Source organism: Python bivittatus, unplaced genomic scaffold (assembly GCF_059951505.1).
Source record: "Python bivittatus isolate LINGU-HERP-01145 unplaced genomic scaffold, Pbiv_v1 ctg000960_np1212, whole genome shotgun sequence".
NCBI lineage: Eukaryota > Metazoa > Chordata > Lepidosauria > Squamata > Pythonidae > Python > Python bivittatus.
In genome coordinates this window covers 9,114,129-9,130,735 of record NW_028277124.1, presented here as the reverse complement: position 1 = coordinate 9,130,735, position 16,607 = coordinate 9,114,129, and the positions used below count along the sequence as shown (strand labels likewise).

At 36.0% G+C, this 16,607-nt stretch overlaps 1 protein-coding gene across 4 annotated transcripts in view; it reads right to left on the bottom strand.

Annotated features, from left to right (window-relative positions):
- Positions 1-16,607, bottom strand: part of ANKHD1 (ankyrin repeat and KH domain containing 1) — a 124,180-nt gene that overhangs the window by 21,907 nt on the left and 85,666 nt on the right. For all 4 annotated transcript variants that reach the window (XM_088131547.1, XM_088131544.1, XM_088131545.1 and 1 more), the window contains 11 exons: positions 15,273-15,412; positions 15,049-15,160; positions 14,500-14,645; positions 13,043-13,185; positions 10,905-11,118; positions 9,406-9,581; positions 7,717-7,879; positions 6,243-6,338; positions 4,199-4,315; positions 1,640-1,814; positions 53-509 (listed from right to left, as the gene is read on the bottom strand). In XM_088131547.1, coding sequence (XP_087987673.1) covers positions 53-509; positions 1,640-1,814; positions 4,199-4,315; positions 6,243-6,338; positions 7,717-7,879; positions 9,406-9,581; positions 10,905-11,118; positions 13,043-13,185; positions 14,500-14,645; positions 15,049-15,160; positions 15,273-15,412 — 1,939 coding nt within the window. The remainder of the gene's footprint in view (positions 1-52; positions 510-1,639; positions 1,815-4,198; positions 4,316-6,242; positions 6,339-7,716; positions 7,880-9,405; positions 9,582-10,904; positions 11,119-13,042; positions 13,186-14,499; positions 14,646-15,048; positions 15,161-15,272; positions 15,413-16,607) is intronic.

The window sequence follows — 16,607 nt, the reverse complement described above, 5'->3', positions numbered from 1 at the left end:
AGCAGGAGAAAGTCATTAATGAAGTGACAAGAAAATAAGATACATAACGTACCTGGTTTGCACTTTGGAAACTGAGGAGTTAGTCTTATCTTCCTGAGAAGGGAGCAGTACTGAGGCATATCGCCTATCACCTGAAGAGTGTGTGTCCATAGTGAAGTTCAGTTCTTGGCTTTTGCCACCACTGCTACTTTCACTATTGCAATCCGTGCTGTCTAAGTTGTCAGAATCACTATTCCCACCAGCACTACCACCTCTTGGCTCACCATTGATCTTGTTTTTATCTGCTTTTTGCTGTGCTAGAGTTATATGCTGATCTGGCAAAATTATCTGGACATTTTGAGGAGTGTCCTTAGTTTTATTCTTCTTATTTTTTCTATTTGTGCTGGGAGTTGTTATCACATTGGCCCTCTTCTTGCCAAAAGCATTTGTAAAAGTAGCTGAAGTTGCAGATATTCCAATAGTAGTTGTAGTAGTTGCACTTGGAGGCTCTAAAGGAATTTCTGAATCAACTAAAACAAGCAAATTATAAAAGTTTAGACATTTACTAGTCAGAACAGTGATTATTTAGAAAAATAATTCAGACTCTATTGTTTTGTACTACAATGTCCAAAGTGGAATATTTTTCTCTAGTTTAATCCAGGCTCTTAAGATCCTGGTGCCTGATCCTGAAAAAGCTAAACCAGACTGGACTTGGTTAATAACTGGATGGGAGAAGTTACTAACTTTCGTAATTTGAAAAACAAACACCCCAAAATATGGCAATGGCAAACCACTCCTAAACTGTTGTGAGTAAACTACATGGATATGTCCTTATAGTCACAAGAATTCAATGGACTTCGGGGGATCTTCACTTATACCAGTTTGAATGGAAACGGATGGCATAAAGGTCATTTTTTGAAAACTTGTTATTTAAGAAGCTGCTTCTTGGTTTTATTTTTAACAGAAAACCAACATATGTGTAGAGTAACAAACTGTAAACAAGTTAAAAGTTTACAAATCTGAAAATTGATAATTAAAAATGTTTTATATTACTGGAAGTGAGAATTAAACAAGCCAGAAAATTTAAGGCAAGAGGTACAGCTGAGTAACAGGAAGAAAAAAGCATTATCTGGGTTTATTTTTTATCTTAGTCCAATAATGGGAAGCTGCTCTAGCATCTCTTTGTCCTTAAGAATTTCAGGGGAGCTGCAGCAAGGATTCACTTCACTCATACTACACAAAGATAGGCTATGGTGGTTTCCAGACACTATGGCCATATAAAAATTTGATCAGGTCATGAGTATCCTGAGAAGGCAGTATCACACAAATAGGAAAATAATTATTTAAGACAGCAAAAAATCTCTACCTGACAGACCTGGATGAGCTGTTACAATAAAAAATATGAGAAATACATTGTACTACTGGTGACAGTTTAGCAAGCAATGTGATGCAAAAGACATACTTTCCTATTCTAATGAACGTGCCATTTGCATTTTAGGGTATGTGGGTACATTTAAGAATACATAATTTAAACCAAATGTTTAAATTATAAACTCAATGTTTGGCTCTCAGTTGATGGATGGAAAATGTTTGGAATTGCAGTCCATCAATATCAGAATGCCATTTATGATTTAAACAGAGTATGAATTGAGTCCCTCACCATCATCATCATCATCATTTTCCTCTTCATCTTCTTGAAGTTCTAGCGTTTCCTTTGGTTTGTGTTCCTCATCTTCCTCTTGTTTTCGTTTCTGTTCTTCTTTCTTCTTCTTCCTCTTCTCCTTCCTCTTCTCTCTTTTTGCTGCAAGAGCCTGCTTTCTACTCTCTTCTCTCGACTATAAAAACATTGGCAATGTATAGTATATATTGATACTAAGAGTTTTTTCTTAACACTTTCAATATAATGCAAGCACAGAGAAAGAGACTGAGAGTGTGGGATTATTCCCATTTACTTCCCTTTGCTCAACAAACCATCATATTGCATGTAAGCTAGCCTCCCAAGTAATTGTTACAGGTTGGCTTTGATTATGCATTTAAGTTATATTCCCCTCTTTCCCCAGAAATTTCCACTTTCAGTTTTTCTCTATAAAAATAAACCTGTGTGGTCTTTTGGGCTTAGAGATAGTTACTGACCTAAAGACATCTGGTAAATATGCAAGGCTAAGGGTGGATTTGTATCTGAGCCTTCCTGACCCTAGTCCAATATCTTAAGTCAGGAATTCTTATACCTTGGGTGACGTCCCCACCATGAATAAAACAATTTCATTGGGGTTAGGGCTGGGCAATCAATCAATCAATATGTACATACACCATTTACTTTTAATAATTAAATGTTAATTTATCTAAAATAAAACAATGACAGAATCTTGCAATTTCATAACATGAAACTTTTCATTGGAAATAATCCATCCAATTTTTAATTGGAAGCACAGATTTGCATTTCCCCATGCTGGCTGGGGAATTCTGGGAGTTAAAGTCCACACATCTTACAGATGCTGATGTTGAGAAATGCTGTTTTAGAATGATATTTTCTCTTTAAAGCAGCAACATTCTGATTTTGCTGCTGGCTTGTTCAGGTTGTGCAGGAGCAAATTCTGATAGTGATCCAGCTCCACTTGGCATGAGGCCTCCATACACAAACTGGAACCTATAATGGCTAACATGGCTGCCAGCATGTCAAGGCAGAATGGAAGCAAGTACAATCAGAAATCCAAGTTGGTGTGTGTAAGCCATCAGACAGGTTTTGCTTGGACAAGTAGTGCTAGTTTGTCCAGATAGAGCAGAAGTAAGTTCTGATATTTGGGTACATAATCCCAGTCAGAATTTGGTTCAGGCTTGTCCAGGAAGAATAGGAGAAGTGATCCACCTTTGTGTGTACAAGCTCCCCCCCTGCCAAATTGAGGCCAGATCTACATCCTTTTGATTTTTTAAAACTATAGCACTCAGCTAAGTGGAAAGGAATGTCTGATTACTACATATATTTATGATTTGGTTCAGATTTACAGACTAATGAAACTTGTTTAATCATCCTTCCCAAGCCAGATGAGGATTTTAGTTATGCTTTTCAATTATAGATTTACTTTCTTAAGAAATTATGGCTATTATATTACATTATAATATAAATCAAGGTTGCTTTCTTTCTCCTGGTGTGTAATTAGAAATTCTAAATACGTTAAAGGCACTGTAGTAGGTAAGGCAGAATATCACATACTGCTGTACCCATATGACATTTAATGTTTATTAGGTAAGTCAGAAACATCTATCCAAGTATTTTGTTACTTCATAAATTTGAGTTAATCAGATATGATGCCATTATGTCTCAGTAATAATTCTAGAATTTTAGGGCTTAGGTTGTTCTGGTTTTTTTGTTTATTGTGAAATAATGACTTCTAGAAAAGTTTTCTCAACTGGTAAATTGGAATTTATCTCCAATTTTGGTAAAAATGAAGATGGTCTACGAATCCTGAGAGGATCTGTAGACCATATTCATTTTTATGAAGATGGTCTACATGCAGTCAAGATGAATTTACTGCAGAGTTAATATATGCTATTTGAGTTCTTACATTTCTCTATGTCCAGGTTGGGAATATATTTAATTATACTTCCCCAATAAATGCCATATATTCTACTGCTGATTTTGTCCTTTTGTCCTTTTGACTTTTTTTTAAATTCTATTGTATAAGATGTCTAGAGTCATTTTGTGATTGAGGTGGCATACAACTTTATCAAGTATATAAATAAAATGTTAACCATCTAAACAATTTCCTTTGATAGGGGCATTTTTAAGAGACCTTCCATAATTTTCTGTTGGGAAATATGGATTTAATTTTCTCCACTTTCAGGCCTATTTCTGAACATTTATTTTAGCTTCAGTTATTGGCTGAAGTAAGAAATTTCAGAATTCAGCTTCACTTTGGGCTCAACTGGAAAGTTGAAACATGATCCACTGAAATCTGGTAGGTACTGATTTTTCAGTAGTCTGGTCAAATTACTTTTGTTGTGATATATTTAAACATTTTCCTTCTTTTTTCTCCTTTACTGATTATATCACATTGTAGTTATTAGTACAGTATATAACTGTTGCTGAATAAAGCACTAAAGAAAAAGAGTACGCGATTCAGTCTCAGTTTTTCTATTGCACCTATGGTATCAAAGTAGTATGGCTTTTCACTATAAACAGAGTGATATTTAAGGAAGATTACATAACTGTGTATCTCACCTTTTCCAAATCTAGCTCTTTCAACAGGATGCTTGCATTCTTGTTTGCTTCAGCAGCTTGCTGGTCCTTAGCCTTCACAATGGTTTCAACACACTGGTGACACTTTTTCAACAATTCCTTTTCAATTAAAAAAAAATGTTTTGTGGAAATGGAAGATAGAGCACTTAAGATACATTCACAGCAACTTACAGTACAACTTCATCTATGTTGGGAATATATAATCTTTTTGGCCTGAGGGTTGTACTTTTCTTTTGAGTGGTGTGCTGGGCCCACATTTCAAAAAACAAAACAAAACACCAGGACGAGTTAGGACAAAAACTAAATTTCATTAAAACCAAATGAAGTAATTAAATTAATTGAAATCAGTTAACATTACTCCCTATGTATTCAATAATATCTCACTTCTACTGCACACAAAATTATTGTCTGATTCTTCACCTAGACATGATACTCAAACCTGAAGACTAGCAGACAGAAATTCAAGGACACAATTTTCAGTTAAGCTGTTTTTCTGCAGATACTAGAAAAGCCATAATTAGACCAGAAAACTAGAAACTGCTAACTATAAACCTCAAACCATATACATATGTCCTATGTTCAAATTCTAAATCTCTTTTTCCTGTCTATGAATCCAAGGTTGCAGATTGCATGGAGATGACACAGAAACATCCCTGAAAGGGATAAGGGTCAAAATTTTGGCTTTTCTCAGAGAGCCAAGAAAACTAAAAACAAGTAAATGTGTGAAGCTTGATATATCCATGTTAGCCATTATTTTAAAATAAATCATTATGCCAAAAACAGGGATTTGCCACTGAAATCTGACAGCATTTTGAAGGATTGGAAGGAGGTATCTATAACCACTAATCATCACAGACATGAAAATCCATGAATTTAACTGTCTAGTTAGGTTATGGTTTGATCCCGCCCCCCCCAAAAAGGGATTCAGGTAAAAAGAGATGAATAATTATCTTTAATAATTGAAAGGATACTGTACATTTACTGTACATCTTTAATGCTCTATTCTTTCTAAAGGGTAGCAGGATTAGTTCTTACAGTATAAAAAGATACTGTAATATTCAGTACAAGCTACAGATGAGGATGTACAATTAATTAAGTTCTTCTAGAAAGTTCATAAATGACAGCTGACAAACACAACTAGTAAAGTGGTAACACTTTACTGACTTTGGGCTTGAAAGTAAACCAATCTGGCCTGATGAGTGTTTGGCTAGGAGACTGCAAGGCTATAAGCAAGATCAGATGCTGAAAATATTGTGGAAAAAGGAGATGGCAAATCATGTCTACATTGTTATAAAGATAACTGCATGGATGTATCCATTCAGTCATCAGGAGCTGATTTTAATTTGAAGGCTTAAACTTTTAAAATAAGGTTTCTCTTGCTTTTCTTCCTTCTTTGTTTAGGTACTTCTTTCCCTTGCCCCATCATCCAGTTTTATCTCTACTTTCTCTATCCCTTCCCTTACCACAGATCTCTATCTTTCCCCCCGCTTCTTTTGTGTTGTTTCTACTGGAAGGAAGGAAAATCTAAGTGTGTACATCTATTTTTGTGTGTGTGAAAGCAGTTCGTGTGTGAGAAGGAATGATTGGTATATGCAGACAGAAAATCAATAAATTTTGTAAATGGATACTTATTTTATAGGTAATTAATTTTACTCAGTTGTTAAATTCATTTACACTACCATATTATTTTGTGCAGGAAATAGCTTGTTGTCCAACCACAGAAACCAAATGGGGTATGGTCTGATCAACACTAGTATGGGAGACAACCAGACAATTCTAGAGCTATAGGCCAAACTAATATCTCAAAAGAAAATAATGACTTCTTTATTGTTGTGAAGAAAATGACATGGATGTGTCCATTAACTCATAGGAGGCAAGTATACCTGAAAGAGATGCTAAATGATAGCAGCAAAGATAAGCTTTGAGAAGTATTACTACGAAAAACCTTTTTTGTAAATTGACTTTTATACTTTACAGGTGAAGTCTCAAGTTATCTGAGTATAATTAATAGCTTCTTGGCACTCACCTTGTCTGCTATAGTTGCTATGTACCTCATGCATTCAATATCTGAAGGAAACTGGTTAACTTCTTTCACCAAAAATTGTACTACTCTCACATGACCCTAAAAAAAGAATGTTTTAATTACATGAAGTTGGAAGGAGTTATTCTGTGATAGTCTTATAACACATACCAGATTATGCCAATTTAGTCTACCTCTTTTATTTTGAGTACTGTAATTAAATGCTCAGGAAACCTCATAATCCAGGCAGTCTTTAACTCTAGTATCCATTTTAAATTGTTTTTCTTCATGACTAAACAGTAAATACTGTAAAGCAGTAAAAACAAATGAGAGACAATAGAGATGTGAAAGAAAATGAGTTCAGAATAATTGTATTTCTGTATGTTAATTTTCCCTCTCTTTGGAATTCTTTGGACAAAACATTAATTCCAGACTCCCAACAATGTTGAAATGATATCAGGGAGTAATATGCTTCTGGAATGCATCTGCAAAAACAAAATTCCACTTTCTCTGGTGCTTTATTACTAAAGCAGTACTGTTGCCTACTCCCTGGGGAAACAGCAGCAGGGAAGGCTTGTCAGAATTTGCCAGCAGCAAAGGAAAAATATTTTGATCCCTGATTTTGTTTGTTTGTTTCTAAGAATAAAATATCTACTTTGCAGAAATCCAAAGTCCCTTATTCTACACATGTGTAGAAACTTGAACAGGTAAGGGACTGCAGAATCATGCAAAATTAGAATATTTGCATACATTATATACACTGGAGAAGTGGATTATCAGGATGTAATACTATAATGTGCCATGACAGATATTTTCAGTGAAAGACCCAGAAATGTATCATGATTTTCTCAATAACAAGGTCACACTGATGCATAAGACTGTCTGAAAGACAGCTTGCCTATCACTATTTATTTGTTTAAATAAAACTCCTGGACTGATGTACAATAAACACATAAAAAAAGAAAAAGAAATAATACAATTCAAATTCAAAATATCCAAACAAATGAAATAAAATACAAAATAAAAACAATGTGCAAAACATTTCAAATGAGAAGTGTTGTGAAACATTCCATTTTTGAGGGTGAAACAGACTGTTTTGAGTTTGAAATATACTGGAAATGTTGAGCCAGCCCATTTCACACTTGAGCTACTAATTTTGCACATGAATTTGGGTGTTTCAGTTCAAGCTTCAAACATATCAAAATGAAATGTTCTGCACACCTTTTTGTGATAGAAATTTGAATCAGGTTTTAGCATCACAATCTGTTTTACCTGGCAAGACTGAGCCTAACAGCATTAGGTCAGTCTCTGAATACATAGAGAAACTTTCCAATACATCTAACAACCAAAACTATGAAACAAAATGTATACAATGACCTAAAGACAGGTATGTTATAGTAATTAAAATGTAGTAATTCAATTATTTGCAGCCAGCCTCAATTCCTAATGTTTCAATCTCAAAACGACCAAATAAAATTACCTTGCGAAATGCAGACATAAGGGGCGTGATTTTCCGATTATCTGCAGCATCCACATCAGCTCCTGCCTGCACTAGTAGCTGCACTACATCAAGGTGACCGCCATTTGCTGCCAACCAGAGTGGTGTGTTTCCTTTCTTGTTGCGAACATCAATATGCGCTCCCCTAAAAGGAATCAGATTTCAATTGGAACTAACAAATAATTCAGACAGCAGTTGAAATTAAATTTCACTTTGCAAAAAATTGATGACAACTGGTTAAGAATTTCATATTGCCTTTAATTATCAACATATACATGCCACAAGAGACAATTAGAAATGAAAATTCCACAAGTGGGATTTCCAACAAATGCTACAATGAGAATTTTCTTGTTTACATTTCCAGCTATTCCTTTGCATCATCAGCACCAACACCATGTTTTCAGTCTCAATCACCCAATCAACATACTATGTCTGCTGAGTATGCTTCTTGTTCGCCTCCAAAACTGAAGAAAATTCCAAAGGTGTTTTTTCTTTTTGCAGACCAGGAAAGTACTAAGTGCCAGTACCTCCATCTTTTGCCTGGATGCCATCAGTTTTCATAACCTCTTGTTACTGAGAAGACCAGGCTCCTTAGATATATTAGTTGGTAGACCAGCTATGCAATCTCAGTCAAACCAAGGTTCAGATTAGCCTCTGAACTACACTTCAAAAAATGCATGGAGTATTAAAATGTAAATGAAATGTAAATTATGATAACTTAAATTATTTAGATCTGGCCACTGAAGTAAAACTAATAAACAAATAGTATGACTTAATGAGAAATAGTCCCCCTCTCCCACAATCCCCTTGTAATAAAATTCTTAGTATCCCCATTTAGTTATAAAACTTATTTAGCAAAGAGGCTTCTCTGCCTCCCCAAACTACTTGTAAATCTCTGGGTATCCACAGTGGAAAATCAGGAATCTGAAACTGGGATTGGGTGTATCTAGTCTATTCTCTCCACTTAGTAGTCCCCAACTTCCTATCTTGAGATCATGAGTTTGAAGTGCATAAACTGATATTTCTCTCTTAAGCCATGTCTCAGTTTTAAAATAAATTGAGCAAGGGGCAACTCCTTAAAATGAATAAACTCTACAAAGAGGAAATAAGACAGGTCAATGAAGGAGGAATGAATGAATAAGGAATAAGGTGCCTGCGATGCAATATACCTTTGGAAAAAACAACCACATTACAAAATAAATTGAAAACAAAAACCTGGGAAGCAGTGCCTAAAGTGGGAAGGGGGAAGAGTTACAACAACACAGAGACAAACCCAAAATACAGGTCAGCAGAGGCAAATCTCCTTAGTCAGTCTTATTAAATCATTACACAGGGCTCATTCTGCCCTACACAAATGGTCTTTCAGCCGATAGTGGTACAGGACATATTTGCTGAAAAAAGTTTTGCTTTGGCCAAGGTGCAAGGGTGCTCTGAAACAAAGGGAAGCATCATAAAGGGCAAAAACTAGAAAGGTAATAGCAGTAGGGACAAAGATGTGAGGGGAATGATATAAAAACATCATGGGAGGGGGCAGGCACACACAAAGAAATGCAAATTTGCCACTGAAATTAAGCAGTAGAAGGTAGGGAAGAGCTGGGCCAGATCAGACTGGTTGGGGAAATTGCATGCAGCTCAAATTGTGCAACTCTAACAATACAGAAACCATCATACCGATTAATCAGGAGCTCACAAAACTTGTAGTGGCCTTTATCTGCAGCAATAGTTAAAGCAGTGTCTCTTGAAGAAGGCACAGGAGGAGCATTGACATCTGCTCCTTTATCAAGGAGAACTCTTCCAACTTCTGCATAACCTCCTGATGCAGCTTCCATGAGAGGAGTGAGTCCAGTCTGTTTAAAATAACTTGTTTGAAATCAAATCTATATGAATAAATTACTACTAACCCCTTTCAATCTTAAGTCCAAAGCCATTACAATCTAATCAACACTGTTATAAAAGAGGGTAGCTAAGGTATCACACACAAATGTTTTAATGAGGAAAAAACCTTGAGGAATTTTCACTGCTGAGACATCCAGATCACATGAACTCAAATTTGAAGATCTGTTTTGATGTCCAGCTTAACTACTTCACGTTCCACCCACAGATTCCATATTCAACCTTCTAGTAATATAATGTTATGATCCAACACAGAATTGGACTCCTTATGGCATTTAACTGCTTTCCAAAATTCAGGATTGAGAAATTCTATAAATATGGTTTTGACTTCAGAACAGAGCACAGAAACAGAAAGGACCAAAATGTGAATCTGAACGTTGTATAATTTCCGATATTTGTGCAGCATAATTTTGCACAAATGGATTTTACCATCAAAATTCAATGCTGTTTTACAACCTAACTGTGTGCACCTGGACGGTTTAGACTTTAGACTTTTTAAATCATTAATTTGCTCAACACACATTTTGGTTATAGTTTGAGGCTTTTCTTTGCCTATAAATTACTTTTCTTCATAATATACTATCTTTCTAGCTGTTACCCACATTATTTTCGCACTGGTACATCTGCATGACTTACCCAGTAATTTTTACACAAAATTCACCCTTCTAAACCAAACCTCTATAACACAAACTAAGTAAGGGCCCTCCATTCCTAGACTTCAGTATATACCAGGACAGTATTGTTAGGTGTACTCTGGGGAATGCAAGAACCTTGACAGACCTTTCCAACCAAAAGTGGTATTAGCTGATGATGTAATTATGAGTCTTATATTTGATGCTGGACCTTAAACCAGAAGTTATCTCCTAGAAGGAAGTCTCACAGGAACTTGAATCAGTGGGTTAATTAACTATGAAAACCATGTGCTTCTCAGCTAATGTGGAGCTCTAACTGCTATGGTTATGTTCTCTTGCATTTCCAAATGCTAGCTGCCAAAAGTGATTGAAGTTAATACATAAAGGAATTCTTCTAGCTAATTTCCTTCCATAAGTGTGCCTACATATTGCTAGAGGGCAAAGGATGTCTATGAAAAATATATTTGTCGTGCATTGGCAAGGAGGCTGGCAACTTTCCTTTGACGATCCCAAAGGAGCATCTTGGATTCCAATCTCCCTGGCACTAGCAATAGTTCAAATCATCCCTAGTTGGAAATTTTAACTTTCCTTAAAAGACCATGTTCACCAAAGCTCAACTGAGAAAGAAATCTACTGATTACTTACCTTTGCCCTATGTTCAACATTGGCTTTTCTGTCCAAAAGCAGACTAACTACCTCTGCTCTGCCCTGGAAGCAGGCTAAAGTAAGTGCGGTATTCCGATTGGTTTCAATCTGGGCATTAATATCAGAACCCATATCAAGCAATAGTTTCACTGCAGGAACATGACCATTCATAGCTGCCAGCATCAGAGGAGAAATGCCTAACTTACTCCCAGTCCTAAAAAAGAAAGCCAATGAATACAAATAGAACAATGACAAAACCTAGACAAATGTAGAGGAAAATATTTTCTTGAGAATAATTATTTGATGAAAAGCTGATTTTTGTCTATTAAAATACATCCTCATTTCACTTTTAGGAAACAGTGCATTATATAAAAATCAGCTAGATTTTAAAAATATAAAGTAATACAAACAAAGAACAAAAAGTAGTTAAAATGTTTTAAGAATACACATCAGTGCTAGCTGGGATTCTGAAAATCTTGGCACAATGTATCTACAGAACTCCAAGGACTTCTGGGGAAGAAATGGCGGACTGAAGACAGCTCCACTAAAAGCGGAGCTGACAACCACAGCAGAATGAAGAGCTGGTGAATAGACCAGCTCTTTGAATCTCTCTGGATGGAAAGAGGATGGGAAATCGCCCACAAGTGCTCCAGACAGTTGCTCCTTGGGAGAAGGCCACAAGACAGCAGTCTCCAGTGGGTTTAGAGCTCTGGGAGGTGAGGGAATGGCCATCTTGCTCAAACCGTTGTCAGTGCCTTCGAAAGGACACTGACTTCGCATACTTCCTTTTCCAGTCCCTTTTGGAAATTGCTTGTTAACTGCTTTTCAGCTATTAGGAACCCTTGGATCAACAAATTTTACAGCACTGGGTGAGTTTTCTTCAATCCTTGGCAAAAGTAGTTTTAAATACAAATTTAAGGACTTAAAAAAAATTTTTTGAATAAACAGCAAAAGGGTGATTAGAACTTTGATTTTGGAAAGTTACAAACAGACTAAGGGTCCAGATAAATTTGAAATAAGATTTTGGAATTAACTATAAAGAATCCTTCCCATAGGAAAATGTCTTTATTTTGAATTATTAAAAAAATTAATAAAACTTTAAAAATTGGACACTAGAGCAAAGTAGATTACAATTAAAGTACAACACTCAAACTTGACTTACAAACAGAGTATGAAGTAAAATATTATAAGATTGGACATACTGAAGGATACTTTTGAACAATGGACCCAGAACTTATCTTTAAAAAGTGTGTGCCTCTGTAAATAGACTGTGTTTAAAAGATGTTATGGAAGAGGAACACGTTTTACCTGACGTGATTGAGACTGATTTGAAAGTGGATTTAAAAATGACAGGCTACAAGAATGACATGGAAAAAGATGTTACACTGAACATACAAAAGAAAACGGTTGATATCTTAATAATTAAAAGGGATTTACAAATAACAAACAAAGAGGGTGACCTGGATAATTTTCCTATATTGGATTTGCAAAAGAGGCTTATTAAAGCTTTGAAGAATTTTGTGAGAAGGGACAAAGAAAAAATGAAAAGAAATCAAGCTCTAGGATGTTATTTGAAGGGACTAAAGATCAAGATTGTTACAAGTAAAAGGAAGGAAGGAGTATAAAGTTGATTTATTTGATCAAGATTAAAATAGATATGTTGTTATCTATTTTGCTGACATCAGGACTGAAATGACGAGGCTTTAAGGATTTGTTTACAGGTAAGAGATGGGATATGGGAAGAAGAGATCATTTGCTGTATTTTAAGAGAAGGTGATAAGTTACTAAAATTGTTTATACTTGTTATGATGAAGGGGGAAGTCATTTCTTTATATATTTCTTATATTTTTCTTTACTATATTATTTTTTCTTTCTTTTCTATTTTTCTTTCTATTTCCTTTCTTTTTTTCTGCACCTTCTATTTTTTCTTTCTATTCTTTTATTTTTTTAGTTTGTATTAGTTTTTTATTGTTGTAATTGTAATTTTAAAAAAAATATAAAAAGTATCTACAGATCACCAGGTTTGCTCAGTATGTCTGAATGGATAAAAGCAACAAATCTGTTCGACATTACTCTATGCTGTACACATCAAACAGAACTCAAAATCCTTCATAATCCCAACTAAACCAAACTATTACCTTGAATTAATTTCTGCTCCAGCATTGAGTAGGATCTTAATAATGTTAACATATCCACCAGATGCAGCAAGACTTAGAGGAGTATAATCAGACACATTTCTGTGTTCTTTGTTTGCTCCTCGTGCTAGCAGAAGGTCTACCACCTGAAATATGAAATAGTATTAGGACTATCAAAGTTGGCAATAGCATCAATGTGCTCAAGACAAATAACTAAAGCTTTAAATCTGGCAACAAGCTGCTATAGAGTATATCAAAAATATGGAAGAGATCACAGAAAAATTATGATGTACAACATTAAAGTCAAGTTTCAGTTCTCATACTACTGCCTTACTGAATTCCCAATCTATGAATAAAATCTAATATCTGCATGATTTTACAGATTATAAAATGGACTCCAGGACAGTCCACTTTTTTAAGAAGTTGCAAACATATGTGCAAGAAACCAGTTCTAAAACATATTAATCTTAGATCATGAGAAAAGGAAGGCAAACCCCATTCACATATACCTATAACAGCGTAATCTATGAAAGATAATGTAACTGTATTTTGCTCATACATTCCATGTAATTTTGGAATAGAGTGGGGTTTCCCAATCTTTTTGGATTGGTGGGCAGATTTGAAATTTTGAGAACTTGCTGTTGTGGTCTTGCAATATGGCATCAATGGAGGGGTTGCTAACTCATAATGTGGCTCCATGGGGACGTAATTTGTTACAAAACATTGAATAACCAGAATGCCACTTGCTATTCCTTTTAGACCAGGAGTCTCCAAACTCTTCACCTCATCAATCCCTTCATGAAGTTTCAGATTGTTCACTGACCCGCAAACGTTTATTTTATGAAAATAATGTAATAAATATTACTCCAACTAATAGTACTATGAATAATAACAACACTGACCCCTTGGACGGTCCCATCAACCCTTGGGGGTTGATACTGACTACTCTGGGGAACCCTAGACTAACCCCCTCCCTCAGTCCTGTTTACTTGGAGGAGGGGTGCAGGTGGGAACAATTCTAAGCTAAGTATTTAACTTGCATCCAGCATTTTTATTTTCTAAGAATGTTTCTGGGGCTTACATTTTACTTTGTGGCATGCCAGACTCCCATTTTTTAAAATTAAAATGGTTTATAATAAATAAAAAAGCCAAATAGAGCAAAGAACTTGGAGAGCACCAAGGGAGGCATCTGTAGATATGCTGTGGATCCAGGAAACAGTGTCTACACTTGAAGCATCTAGCATACATGAGTATATTCTAGAGGACGTTCACCCAATTTGGGGTAGGGCTGGGCAATCAATACATGCTTTCGTAAGCTACAGAATGCAATAATTATAATATGCAGCAAAATATTGTAGCAAGTGAGGAGACATATCAGGCTGCTAGATCCTGTTCTTCCAAACTATGACTATAATATTTAAACAGAAACCTATGTAAATTTTTTTAAAGATAACACTTACCTCTTGACGGCCACCAGAGCATGCTAATGAAAGTGGTGTGTCCTTAGTACGCTCCGACTGGGCTTCTATATCTCCACCTTTATCTAGAAGTATCTCTACAACACCAACATGTCCAGCAGTTGCAGCTAAAATTAGTGGTGTAAACCCTAACAGAAATGATTCCATTATTAGAAGCCATTTGGAAAACAAGAATCAAAGTTAAGTTACGCAATCAGTAAAACCACGGTATTTCAAAATCAGTGGTTCACAAGACGGTGTCAATGGAAATCATTATGTAGGAAATTGAAATAAAGGTTCTGCGTTTGTGACAGAACATTTCGGAGAAACAGAAGTGATGTGTGTTTGAGACCCTAACTCTACACTTAATTAAGGCTTGAAATCACATATAGAAACAAAGATTTGCTACCCAAATATTTACCATCAATTAGGAAAAAATACAAATGCTATTCCATCATCAGAAAATTATGAAAAACCAACGGGATGCTTGACTGGATATGAATGATGTCTAAAAAAAAAGCAGTGATAAATAGCAGCACTTCAATAGCTTACCCTTTTTGTCTCTGTGTTCTATACTGGCACCTCGTGCTATCAACACAGAGACAAGTTCTTCATGCCCACCAGCACATGCAAGTGTCAGCGCAGTATCATGATTACTCTCCGTCTTAAAATGAGAAAAGATACATTTTAATTTTATTAATTAGTATTATTATTCTGTCATGTAACCAAAATAGTTTTTAAAAGGGAGAAAGATATAGTTAATCAACATTACTCACATGGGCATCAATGTCAACAGAAGGGTATGTGGGAAGCACAGACTGAGAAGTCACACTGAGCGTTTGCGAACAGGATTCAGGTATAGCCGAATCCATAACATGTGAGGAATTGGAGCCGGTAGGCACTCTGCTATTGACAGCTGGGAAAGAAAAACAATATGCTCAGTATCTCTTGCATGAAGAGATTCTTTCCAGGCATGTTTAGCTGCTAAATTAATGAACCACGTTAAAGAAAATATAAGATCATACTCTAGTTCCTGAAACACCTAAGAAGGAATCTTACTTTTATACGCTGAATCAAATGTCCAAATCAAAAAGTCATGCAAATTCTAAAAAGTATGAAGGATGTATGTAAAATCTGGACCATGCCTGCTTATAATATTTAGTGACTGGAAAATTGTATCTTAACCTCATTTCAAAGAAATAAGAAACACATCTTATACATGCACAATACTTTGCATTAGTTGAGTTCCATTTATTTTTTATATTTGTCCATCCACCTATTTTACTTCCAAACTCCTGACTTACTTACTGGAACAAATACAAAATCAGGCTATTGATGCTAAATGCCAGGTGTGTTTCCAATAAGATCTCTCTCCACCATAATCTGATTGGGTATGTGCACGTATACCTGGCATGTATTACTAAAACCAGGCAGTGGTTTTGGTGCAGGCAGTGATCTCTCCTTCTTAGAGATCTGCCTTTCCAGGTTTCAAATCCTTCACCAGCTACAACACCAGGGCTGAGGAGGGGGAATGGCACTAATCTGTAGAAGCATCCTACTTGTAACCAGGGCCTTTGCTCCAGAAATAGCAGTTTGTGAATATCTATAAGCTAACTGAGCTATAGGGGCAAACTGGGTATTCTGCTGCTGCCACCTGGAGGCTTGATGGTATCTGTCCCTGAGCTTCTTGAACTGGTCTTGGGATTGGGTGGCTTAAATTGCCATTTCCTTTGTCCCAGATGGCCTTGTCTGAAGTAATTTCAGAGCAAGACATTAGACCTTGCTTTTTCCTCAAGAGGAATCTGGAGACGGAGGGCGTTTCCATCAGATCTTTGCCATGGTCAGATCACTTCAGTGCCTCCTAGGACCTCCATTAATAGACTGATTAGGAAAGGTCTACTCTAGATACCTAATGAATCCAGTTGGTCTCCAACAGGGACATGGGGATTTTCTTAGTGACCTTGCAGGCAGTTCTACTGAGTGGCTTGTTAGCCACTGGCAATTAGTGACAAACTTGACACCGTTGCTTTCAAGCAGCGTTTTCCTATGGACTGATCTTGAATGGCCCCTTGGTCCTCCAGGAAATGAAGCAGCAGAAGAAATACCTAGAA